We start from the raw sequence: 12,391 nt of genomic DNA, 5'->3' as shown, positions 1-12,391 counted from the left end.
CTCTCCCCCTACACACAGACAGGGTAGATTAGAATGAAGACAGTGTTTGTTTGAAAACCACTTTTATTAGAAAAAAATACAAAAGAGGGCCATAACAAATATCCTCTCATGTTGGTCAGAATCTTTCAAGTTCATAAATTAAAGCTGAGGTGTTTTTCTTTAACCAAAGATCCGAACAGCTTAACTGATGCATGTTTTTGTTCTTGAAATCGATGTGTCTAGACTTTATGTTCAAAAGTCTTTGCAAGTATCTACACAAAAATCTATGACTGAATTTCATATCCCAGTGGATCGAGGTCCTGGTCCAGAAGCATCAGAGAAGATTCCCTCAGCTTCTGTAGAAGTTTTCTGAGTTCTTCTTTTGAAAACACCTAAAAATAAAAAATACACAATTGAGTTATATTTTTGTACAATGAACTGCACTGATACCAAAATAAATGGTGGTTAACTGAGTTACACAGTGTTTTCATGTCTTTTTCATTTAGGACAGTGTCCACAACAGACATTTCAGAATGGCATTTATTAAAGGACTGGAAGCTAGTGGCAGTATTCAAAACCTGCAAGTAATGTCAAGACAATTCTGTCTTATAACTAGTACAAAATTATTGGGAAGCAGCCCAGTTTAATTTTCCTGTTACTGCTGCACATATTAAGCCAATCCATGCAAATGCATCACAGTATTTTTCTTAGCGTTGATGGTTCTCATCAGGTTTCTTTTTTTTTTTTTGGGGGGGGGGGGGGGAGGGGGCAGGGAGGGGGAGGGAGCAGGGGACATTGTGCCTTTTTTGGTGATATATTTTGGGGGGATTGTTTTTCAGGGTCTTGGAGGGAGAGGTTAGGTAAACCAAGTACTCCAAAATGAAAGGTGCTTATAAAATGTTCTGAAATGTAATGGAAAATAAAAAAAACAGTTACAATTTTACAGCTCAACTTATATCAATAGCCCTCATCCAAAAATTAGTAACTGCACTACTCAGAAAAACTGAGTTGTCATCTTCAGTGATGATGAATTTCAAATTTAATTCCTAGATTGCTTTCAGTCAGCACACAAAGAAACCCTTTACTACTGCAGCGAATGGGAAGAGATGAAGAAACTTCGGATGTTAAGTAACATATGGTATCTTCCTTTCTGAATAGAAGCTTTGCCCACAGTCAACCCACAGAAGTTTTAATTGGAAGCCAAGCTGTCTAGAGCTCTCAGTAACTCACCGTATAAAGCTTGTGTCGCTCAGAAGCGACCATGTCAGCCAGTCTCAGGCACTCCTGATATTGTCCAGTACTGTGTAACACCGTGTGCAGTAAAAAGCACATCATTGGCAGACACAGCTTGCGCAGCAAAATCATCTGATGTGTTCGCTCAGGGTCGTCCTCAGCATCCTTAGTATAGGAAAACATGTATGAGTATTATGAGTGTTTACCTTTAAAAGACAACTCAACGCAATCATGCAATTAGCAATGTCAGAGGCAAAAAACTGGGCTAACCAGCCTAGACTGGACTGCCAGATCTGATCTATAAAGTAACTGAAGGGGAAGCAATCTGTAACCGGTCACAGCAAGGCCAGAGAGAATTATTGCTGAGTAAACAGAAGGACGTCAAGCTAAAGATGACAAAGGCACAGCTGGGTATGATCCAGCGTTTGTGATCTGTGCCATGATATAAAAAGTCATTTTACCTCTCTAACGTCAACCATCCATCCTCCATCAACAAAGAGCAACACGTTGTACATTTTCTCTTTCACGTCAGCTGTAAGAGCATCCAAGAGACCTTTCCAAATACCATAGTCCATCTGGCAAAGAAAAAAAAAATCTGCTAATTTCCAAGGCTATTTTAACACAGGACCTTCACCTTGCATATAGCAGCTAGCACAGCTCTAATTCAAATTACAATCTTCAGCCAACGGCTAAAATTTAGCCTGGTGCTAACAGCTACTGCCATCATCACTTTACTCCCTGTACAGAATATCACAAAGGTTGTGCAGAAACAGTCAAAGTCACTAGGAGAAGCTAACTTTAAATAATTTATTCTGTCATGCTTATAAAAATAATACTTGTACAAACTGACTATAGCATATTCGTACTGGACAGATATCCAAAAAGAACTTCTGGCAAAAAAAAAACCCACAGCAGCATCTTTCAGAAATGAAAATGTGACAAATAAAACACAAAACAGCCTTCATCCTCCACTTCTAGCGAACAGTTAATAGCAAAATCAAGTAGTCAGATTTATTTATAACGCTGACATGTATAATGAATATTTACCATACGGCGTTATAAGTACAGCTGTCACATAAGAAAGAAGCCTGAGAATTTATTGTGCAGCTGCCTTACTATTCTACTGTTTTATACTTCCCCTTTTCAGCACAGAAACAAGATATTTTATAACAGAGTTCTTATGCAAAATGAATTAGCAGACTTCTGTTTCTTTAAACTAGGACTGCCTCCTATGCAAGAATATAAATATTTATAGTAAATAACTTGAAATTTTACCTACCTCATACTTTTTTTCTTTATGTTCATGGGCCACTTTTTCAGTAAAACTTGCTTGTGGTACCAAAGAAGGCTTCTGCGGAGCTGAGTTCATGTGTTTAAACCATTCATTGAAGGTTTCATGGGCTTCCTGGATTGCATTGGGAACAACGTTTGGACGTTTTTCACTCATTTCTAAGAATGTCATTAATTAAATGCACAAAAGCCAAAAGTTACTTTGTAACGGGTACAGAAAGGTCCTCACTATTTTGTAAACTTTCGGTTACAGTGCATCCAGGAATCAGAAATCAAATCAAATGGACAAAGTTGAAAATCTCACCACCGAGGCAAAGCCACCCTTATTTTTAAGTAATAACTTGAATACGGTTGGAACTATATTTGAAACTCACCAAATACGCCCGAATACATAAATGTTCTCTTATAGCATTGTCATCTTCAGCTGGAAGTGAAGTTTCCATTTCCTGCTCTTCCCATTTGTTATATATTTCTGCTATAGAGTCTTGGGGAATCTTCGCAAACACATCTTTTGCAGCTTCATGTTTCTTGGATGCTACAAGAATGCAGACTCAGTGTCAACAGCTTTGTACTTTCCATACTTTATTTGTATAAAAAGACAAACTGTACCACAGTTATTCATTAGAAGTAAAAAAGATGGATCAGACTGTGCTCTACTACATTGCCCATGCTTTTTAGCAGACTAGATTCAAAGTTACATAAAATGTAATGCCAATAATCAAAGAGAACAAAAACAACATTTAAAAAGCGTAGAGTATTTTTGAAGTATAGTACCCAAGAACTTCCTCATGATTGCATTGCTTTGCTTAAGTGCTTCTGCCCTCTGCGCAGGATCAAATACGAGCCAGTCAATTACATCTATTTTCAGCCGATCTGCCTGTAAAAGCCAACATATTAGATTCACTAGCATTTCAAGCATACTGGTGTTAAATACAATAAATCAGGTCAACAAAGGTAAGTTTCTAGAGATCTTTGGACAGCATTTTAACATATTAGTAAGAATCGCTTTATTCATACCTTTTGTATCAAAAGCTTACAAAACAAACTCTGCAGTCGAGATTCAGCCAAAATCCATTTCCAAGTATTGCCAAGACTTTCAGACCAACGGATGAGCATCAACTCTCAAGAGTTTTTATGGATTACCTTGCACCTTCCTCAAACTTTAATACGAGCACACTGCATAAACATGGTGTATGGAACCCTTGCTATAAACTTGAGGGGTTCAGTCAGCCTGCAACCGGAGTTGCAACCTATCAGTTGCTTTCTAAAGGATACTCTGCAGAAAAAGTGCTAGCTATTAACTGCCTCGTTGGCACTAAAGCACTGGATTGGATCCAGCTGACGTTCAATAGTAATGACAAAAAACCTGTCAGTAAGGCTGTGTGTGTAGTAGCTAGGATATATTACTTGAACATGTAATGAGGTGCACCTGAGCTCCAAAGTGTCAATCCTCATAATTCCGAGAAGCTAGGATGATACCCTGCTCTCAGCTACAACGTATTTTGTCACAGTTGTTTCACTGGCTTTATCTTCAATTACTGCTCTCATACAAGCATGCTGCTGAGTGACACACATCACGGCCCAGAAGATCAAGGAGATGTAGAAACAGAAGTGAAGAATTCATCCAATTCACCTCCTCGCTTGGCCATGTGGAAAGCTGGTTTTCCTCACAGCCTTTTTCAAGACAATTTGCACCATTGTTTAAAGAGAAATATAGATTATATATGGTAAAGGACTCTGTACTTTTCTGCAAACTGGAGTATCTGCCCAAAAGAGTTACCCACCTCTGTCGTGCCCGTGTCTAACATATGATCGTGGTGACTGAATTCACCAGCATCCTTCTTGCGTATGTTTTCAACAACAGTTTTTGTTATCGCTGCAACATCCAGACCTAGGTTAAAAGAGAATTGTGCAACAGTGATCAGAAATTCAAACTTGCCACTAAATGAACCTCAGACTCTCTCTGTAGATCTTACTTCTTACTACTAGTAATCAGTCTAGTCACACTCACATTGCCATGCTAAATTACAGGCTTTTGATATAGATAGTTTATTATAGGTATTTCAGGTATTTTAGATACCTGAGGTAACAGAAAACACCAAACATCAGCCCGTCCTGGGGACCAGCATATAGATTATCTATTTGTCAAACTTCAGAGCATGTATTTGAGACAGGAAGCGGGCACTCACTTCCTTCTTGTGTTTGGACATGATCCGCAAGCAGAAATGATATTTAGTTTACTTTACAAAAAGAATTGCAATTCCAGGTTACAGTTAGAAGACAATGTAGATACTCAAAGAAGTGATGGGTAAGCTAATTTTATTTAGTTGAAAAACAAAGAGAGACAGGAAGAAAACATCTTCATAGCTAGGTCTTGCATTAAGAACTGCTGAAAGACAGCATAACTCATTATATAAAACTATAAATAGAATATCAGCATATCTCACCTGCTTCTCTTGCTAATTCAAGACAGCGGTGGCGTTGATCACTTTCAGTAACATCTTCTAGAAACAGAGCATACTGAGCAACAGCTAGCTCTGGGGGCAAGTAGCTAACATAAAATGCTATTAAATCTGTGTGCTTCTCAGATACCAACCGCTGCAGAATAAAAAGTATGTATTAAAAAAAAGTTATATTCCTCTGTGTAAACATCTAAGTTATGAACATTAAATAATGTGTAACACAGATGGCTGATTGCTTATTTTCGTAGGAAAATTCCATTTATTTCTCAGCTTTTATTCAAAGGTCAAACAACTACATCTTATTCAAGCATTGCTTTCAGAAATGCTGCGTACTCGGCAAGCTTCTTGTATCTATTAAGAGTATGAGCTGCCTCATAGCTGCTCCCATCCTGTAACATTTAGTCTTTTTTCTTCCTTTTTGTCTAAACTGTCAGAAACAACAAAATATATTTTTGAAAGCTTACCTGAATGTAGGTCTTCAGGACTTCAACAGACACTTCCTCCTTATTGCAAACAAATATAAATTCAATTTGTATTAAATCAAATGAGATAACGTAGCCAAAAAAAAAGAGAAGATATTTTATAGACAACTACTGTAACACAGACACGGGGTTACTTGCTTATCCATGCTTCAGTAACTTAGGCATCCCAACAGGCTCAGCTGGAGGAACTGTTTCTCTTACAGTGTGATTAAAAATACCTAATATATCTCCTGATTCAAAGATTTAGTTTCAAAGAATTTATTTCTCAGCTACTAGTTAATACAGGTTTGGGTTTAATTGGAAAGTTACTTTTTTTTTTTTGTTTTTCTAAATCTTCCCAGTTTACCATATTGTTTTTATTACTTAAATCCAGTGTCACGAAAACAGGTGACTATTGGAATGTGCTATATGCTCTGCTATATGACAGAAAATTCTGATGTTCCTATACATGGGGGTAATGGAGGGAGACTACTAATCACCTGGCTCATTTGTTATAGCCTATACTAAACAACAATTCCAAATACAGCCTGAACAACTGAGACTGCTTTAGCTAAGAACCAAATGTTTGTTACTGAAGAGCTACCATTTTAGTTTGATATGGTTATCTTGTGTCTATGCAGACTTATGTGTACACACGAAAAAGCAGTTAGTGATAACCCGCGTTAAAGGTTTTAAAAATTAAAAGAAACATCTGCTGAAGTGTATTTAGAGTTCCTGTTCAGCCCACAAGATGGGTATCTCTTTTGCAGAAACCAGTCAACCGAAAAATCTAAAGTCATTGGATTGTCAGATGCCACAATATAGCAGTCATAATTGTCCAAATAAAGCAAGGTGCCAGCCCATCTTAAGATATTTAATTCGTATGTATCTTACTACTGCTGACTCCAGTGCTATTAGTTCATAAATCACTTTCATGTTCCTTAAAGACATTACTGGCAGTAACATCTTCTGTAATCAGCCATATTTGGTCTATAAGCTGGAAAACGCTAAGCACGCAAACCGATTTTTGTCAAATTCACATTATCATTCCTAACTAACATAAAGCACTGCAACACTCAATAAAAACAAGCTTGCTTTATTTTTTGCCTCTGCACTTTGATACAAACAGTACTCGAGGAGATTTCGCTAAGCTTTTCTCTACCAACAAGAAAACTAAAAGTACATACCTATATAAACTGTACTCAAAATACCAAATAAGGAACATCATAAAAGCCTGCACAACCTTCTCTTACTTCTGAGGTCTACTGTGCTTATCAAGTAGTCTTCCTCTAAAATTTTCGAGGAGGTGAATTTACTGGCAGTGATCGACAATTGGTCATCATCCCACAATGGGATTCATGTAGGAAACTGCATTTATTTGTTCCCTCTATTAAACATGCTAAGAATTAGTTCTACTGCATTGCAGCTTAAAGACCTAGTCTATCAAATTTTGATTCTGGCTAAAACATATATATACTCTTACATATATATATATATATATATTTTTTTTTTTTTTACACACACGCACTCTCCTAAATTAGCTAAATGATAACTAACTTCAAAATCAACTTTAACAGGGGAATAAAGCAATGATTACAGACGTGAAAAAAAAAAAACAAAGCTAGTTTAAATCACCTAATGGAAACACACATTTGTATTTTGCCAAAATAGGTTATACTCAGAAACTTATAGAATATATAAGCGCTTCTAAATTTCGAAGTAGTAGAAAAGGAGAACTTCTAATTATTTGTGACTGCCTCAGAAAAGAGTAATTGGATCACATAGCTGCATCTGCCTTTTTAGCATAAAGTGATTAGGTAGCTAGTAAGCTATACTTACTATGTATTTATAGAAAATACAGAACTGTTTTGGCTAGAAGCAAAAGGGGCCAATTACCTCAAGCAAGAGCATTTACAAGCTCCCAGCAATACGTACAATTCCAAGACCAGTGCTTAAGATAGGGTTATATTCAGAGCATCTTGGCTGTTCTTAATAAGCCTAACCTTGAATTTTGAGTCAGGTCCTTCTCAACAAAAGGCTTATAAATAGAATCCATCATCCTCAAAAATATTTTCAAGCTGAATTGCAGGGGAAGACAACGCTCTTTTTAAATTTTGATTGTTGTGCTTTGGTTCTAAGATCAAATAATACACTACAAGCATGCAGCTCCTCCTTAGCCTGGTTGTAGTTTACCATTGTTGCATTAAGTTTATGTATTAACACACACATTTTTAATTCAAAGAGTAGATATTGCTACGAGAACAAATCACTCACCTTAGTCTGCAGGCACAAAGTGCGGAAAAACAGAATAAGATGGGTCATGAAACGAAGGAGATGCCCTGGCAGCACACTTCTCTCTTTAGAAAGCCATTTGTTGAATTCTTCCATTAAACCTGTAGCCACCCAGGAAATGTCTATATTAGTCATATCCTGGGAAAAACACCTAAGAAATACTTCAAAAACTCTGCATCTACTCAACAAACATAATTTAGCCTTAAAAGCGCAATAAAACAGAACAGCAACAGTTTGGTAAATATTCAGCTGTTTGGCTTAAATATCTGCTGTATGCATTTTGTCATTTCTCAGAAAAAGTTGCAGCACCATTTGCAGGTACATTCTGACACATTTACATGATTTCACGACTTTGAAAACTATTTTGTGCGTCAAACTGCAGAAAGCCCCTATAGTTCTTGATTAAAGCAGCAGCTTAGCTTTTAGGTGGAGTTTGCCTACTGTGTGTTTCTAAAATCCATTCACACATAAAGATTCTGGAAAGGTCACTAGAAATAATGTAGTCAGTTGACATTTAAAAATCGCTTAGAGAAAAGCTCACCATCCACATCTCCCAGTATAATGAATTTCTGAATCACATGGTAGTGTTCTTGGTTCTCCTCTATAACCCTCTAGGGAGGAAAAAGGAAAGTTCAAACTGTGAATAAAATCTTATAGCACAATATATAAAGAAAGCAAAGTTATAAATAAAGCAAAGGTTCCTTAGGGAAAAAAAGCTATCCTATTTCAAAGGGTCTTCTGCATAAAAAGCAAAAGAAAATATACCTGTTATCTCCATGTCAAATTACAAGAATATTGACAAACTGAAAGACAGAACCAGAATATAGATCTGTGAAGTTAATACTTTCATGTAATGGAAGAAATTCAAGACCAAGGGCTTTTTGCTTTGAAGAGGAGAATAAATAACAACATTACAGAGAGTAGATTCTCCAAAGCCATAGAAAAAGCAACATTTTGTATAAAGCTGTAAAGAAAGGGCCTGTGAAACTTATTTAAGGAACAGATTTTTTTCTTTAGAGGAATGGATGCATGACATACAATTTAACTGCACCTGTGAAATTACTGTGTGGTGAGAATAGCACTAAAAGGCAATGGCAGCTGAGTGTATCTGGCTAACCCCATCAATCTGTAAGCTGTCCTTCAATATGTCCTTGTCTTATCAGTATGATGAATGCTATGTCTGTTCCACCAATGGAACAGATTTGATTCCCTTGAACTGCTTCCATCAAATCTAGTTTCAATTTAATATTTACAAAATTAACAGATAAGTTATATATTCCATCTTAAATTAAATAAATATCCTGGGTGTAAAGAAGAAACAGTCTGCTTAAGCAAATACACTTCTTCATTTTCAAAGACCTGTTCTGAAATATGCACACAAACCTCCTACAAAGAAAACTGCACGAAATCAATCCTTGCACATTCTATCAAAGTGTTAAATAGGTGATTTACTTTGTCTGCTTTTCATGCCTTACAGCACTTGATAGTCTGCTTTTTCTTTATCGAATCTAGTTAATTTGGCAGATACAGGACAAGACAAAACCTGCATCTTTTTCATCATTAAAAGGTGGCAAAAAAAACCAACACTATTTGGATTGAAAAAGTACACATTACAAATTTATAAACCAGCCACTGTACACATCTGAACATTTCATTAAATAGTGGAGTATAAGAACAACCTAGTGAATAATTAAAAATAGTAAACAGCGAGGAGGAACTGTAATCAATACATACCTTTTTGTCTGTTGCCTGAAGTTCTTCAAAAACTTTTTCTGAAGTCCAACTTCAAAGTAGGAGAAAAAAGGCAAAAAAACATTAGCTTGAGTATTGCAAAAGGATCACACAGGATCTTTTGTTGAGTGTAGGAACATATTTGTTACTTAAAACTTACTTGGTTTCTAAATACTCTCTAGGGAGCTCTTCCGTCTCCTCTGTAGTTACAACTGACGTTCGGATTTCTTGCTCCACAAGAGTATCTACCATGACCCTGAAATATGCCCAAACAGTATCTTCCCAGGTATCACAAACTGGAAGAAGCTATGTAATTAAACAAAACAAAAGAACAAAAGTTATGAGAGATTGAGAACCATGAGAATCCAAAACACAGTGACTATAATTTAGGATCGGACTTTGCTCTCAAACAGACTGAAGACCATCTCGAACAGCAACTCTTCCTTCATTAGTGTAGGATACAAAAAATCCTTTCACTAAATAATGCTCTACTTCCTCGACTATTTGAAATTAAAGGTTGTCAAAATAAATACTCCTATTTTCTCCTTTCACAGGTGACACCGCTCTGATACCATTCCCTCTCTTGTGTAGTAGCTCAGATAACCTGTACAGATGAAAACTGTACTCCGCTTCTCTACCGGGTCATTTGTCAGCAGGATCACTTTGCCATACTGGTTTATGTTATGGTTGCACAAGTCATTGTGGAATAACGAAAGGTGTAGGGCAGAAGGAAGGCCTTTGCATCAGTGACACCTTGGAAGTCTTTGAACTGCGTTACTTCATTCAGAAACTAAGGGGATATAGACACAAAAAAATATATATATACGCATAACGATGTATAAAGTAATATATATGATATAAGTAATATATTAGAGATATATACGTATTACTTTTTATATATATATATATATTAATTCTCACTGCACCTCTAAAATTGGTAACAGGAAGTTTGAAAAATCTCAATTTGAGAGATAACTGAGCAAGACAGCCCAGATAATACTATTATATATAGACTAACAACTCCCTTTGGAGAATCTAAAGCTTTATATCCAGTTCTTCTCTGAATCTCATTAGGCTCTTTCAGCAGAGAAACCCTGGGACAAGTTCCAGAGACAACACCACACTTCATGAAGCACTTGTCTCTTACACAAATTTTAAAATTACTGAAATTAGTGAAAACAGTTAATTTCATTAACTGTCTCTTTCCTCTGCCACAAGAAGGTGAACACTTTTTGCTCCATATTCTGTACAGTTTTACGATGCCTTCTTCGGCCAAAGAACTGATTTTTAAACTTCAATGACTAAAACCAGAAAACGTTCACTATCACCCCCTCTTTATTTTCTGATTTTTTTTTCCTAATATGTCACTAAGATGGGGGTGGTGGTGTCAACCTCCTCAAGTAGGAGATTATCACTGATTAATATAACAGCAAGTAAACCTTTATGACATTGACTGCTACTTTCCTCATTGTTCTTTAAAAGAAAAATCCCTACTTAGGAGAGCACAACAGTATCTGGAGAATTAAAACTAATAAAAGGGAGAATTACATAAAAAACATCATAGAGAAAAATAAAAGCTACTGATAGTGAAATTTGGTTACAAAATAACGCTTGGATATGCTAACTTGTCTAACACTTGCAACTTAAAGCACTGACAAATCACAATACTGTGCATGGGCAGAAAAACGACTATATATAAGCTCTTAAGTAATACTAAAATGAAAAAGAAATAATACAGTGGAATTAGAACGGATTGTACTGCTAGCTAGCATGAATAATACTAACAGAAGTCTATCAAGTATATTTAGCTAAGGCACGAAAATCCTAGAGATCACATTGACTAAAGCAGAACTGTTTGCCATTGTCGTGTTTACTAGATTTTTGAAAGCACATTAAGCAGTAATTGCAGCATGTCCGATGACGTTATTGTCACATATAAGAAACAAAATGCACAACTATCAAACACCATTCACTAGGAGGCTTGACATACCTGTTTGAGATTTCCACTGAGTGCTGCATAGATTGCTCTCTCATATCTGTTAAACTGCTCCTAAAATAAGCAGTTGAAAATATAACTGAATTAAAAAGCATGTATGTTTCCTGATCACTTTAAATTTTGTTAGAGATTAATCCATTACAAAATGTTCCACTTGTTTCCAAAAAAAAAAAAAACAACACCAAAATAAGAAATTGGAAAACCCCAGGAAATATCAGGAGCCAAAATAAAAATAGCAAGTGACTTCCCCTTCCGTAGCAAAACATTGTAACTTATCTGAAAAATTTGCATAGATCTGGAAAGACAGCAATGTTTTTTCCTTTCCCATTCAACCGAGTCAAGATGAAAATCAAAGCCAGTGTGAGTATTTTCACTTTCAACCAAATAAAAAAGACATTTCCTAAGCCTTAAAAATTGGTGACAATTATGTAGATTTCTCACTGCAAGACATAACTATATTATTTCAGGAGTCCTCTTAGACAGATTACCTGCAAATCCTACAAACAGCAAACACAAAGGGTAGGTTTACTTAAAATCATGTGATCGAGCTCAAAGAAATTCATCTTTATATGTTAGTATCAAGCAAATCAACATCATCTTACCTCTTCAGCCATACGCCAGCAACTTATTTTCCAAATGCACCTGTATGGATTCCCTTCAACGGGCTCCAGCTCTCTTCCTATATGCAAAGGATAATTAAACAAACATACTATTAAAAAAATAAAGAGGAAACAGTGACAAGGTAAAACCTATTTTCTGTTATTAACCCTATCCCACTCCCTTTGAAACTCTTCCCAAAGCTTCTCAATGCTTTTGACTGGCCTGTGGGGCAGCTTTTCTGGGAAGTCTGGTAAATGCAGAACTAAAAATTACAGTATTTTAAGCTTTTACCTGCTATTTAGCCTTGCAAAAAATCGTGGTTTTGACTGCAACATATCTAATTACAT

At 36.1% G+C, this 12,391-nt stretch overlaps 1 protein-coding gene across 1 annotated transcript in view; it reads right to left on the bottom strand.

Moving 5' to 3' along the window:
• Positions 1 to 45: 45 nt before the first annotated feature.
• Positions 46 to 12,391, bottom strand: part of NUP107 (nucleoporin 107) — a 29,599-nt gene continuing 17,253 nt past the window's right edge. Inside the window, exons 14-28 of the mRNA XM_083824518.1 lie at positions 12,047 to 12,123; positions 11,439 to 11,498; positions 9,609 to 9,754; positions 9,452 to 9,500; positions 8,259 to 8,328; positions 7,700 to 7,818; positions 5,429 to 5,467; positions 4,950 to 5,100; positions 4,287 to 4,393; positions 3,277 to 3,379; positions 2,877 to 3,037; positions 2,492 to 2,617; positions 1,674 to 1,787; positions 1,210 to 1,377; positions 46 to 371 (exon numbers count right to left, since the gene is read on the bottom strand). Coding sequence (XP_083680644.1) covers positions 264 to 371; positions 1,210 to 1,377; positions 1,674 to 1,787; positions 2,492 to 2,617; positions 2,877 to 3,037; positions 3,277 to 3,379; positions 4,287 to 4,393; positions 4,950 to 5,100; positions 5,429 to 5,467; positions 7,700 to 7,818; positions 8,259 to 8,328; positions 9,452 to 9,500; positions 9,609 to 9,754; positions 11,439 to 11,498; positions 12,047 to 12,123 — 1,598 coding nt within the window. The 3' untranslated portion in view covers positions 46 to 263. The remainder of the gene's footprint in view (positions 372 to 1,209; positions 1,378 to 1,673; positions 1,788 to 2,491; positions 2,618 to 2,876; positions 3,038 to 3,276; positions 3,380 to 4,286; positions 4,394 to 4,949; positions 5,101 to 5,428; positions 5,468 to 7,699; positions 7,819 to 8,258; positions 8,329 to 9,451; positions 9,501 to 9,608; positions 9,755 to 11,438; positions 11,499 to 12,046; positions 12,124 to 12,391) is intronic.

This window comes from Anser anser, assembly GCF_964211835.1.
Source record: "Anser anser genome assembly, chromosome: 1".
Lineage (NCBI taxonomy): Eukaryota > Metazoa > Chordata > Aves > Anseriformes > Anatidae > Anser > Anser anser.
The sequence above is the reverse complement of the archived record's forward strand: the minus strand, read 5'-3'. Positions and strand labels throughout refer to the sequence as shown.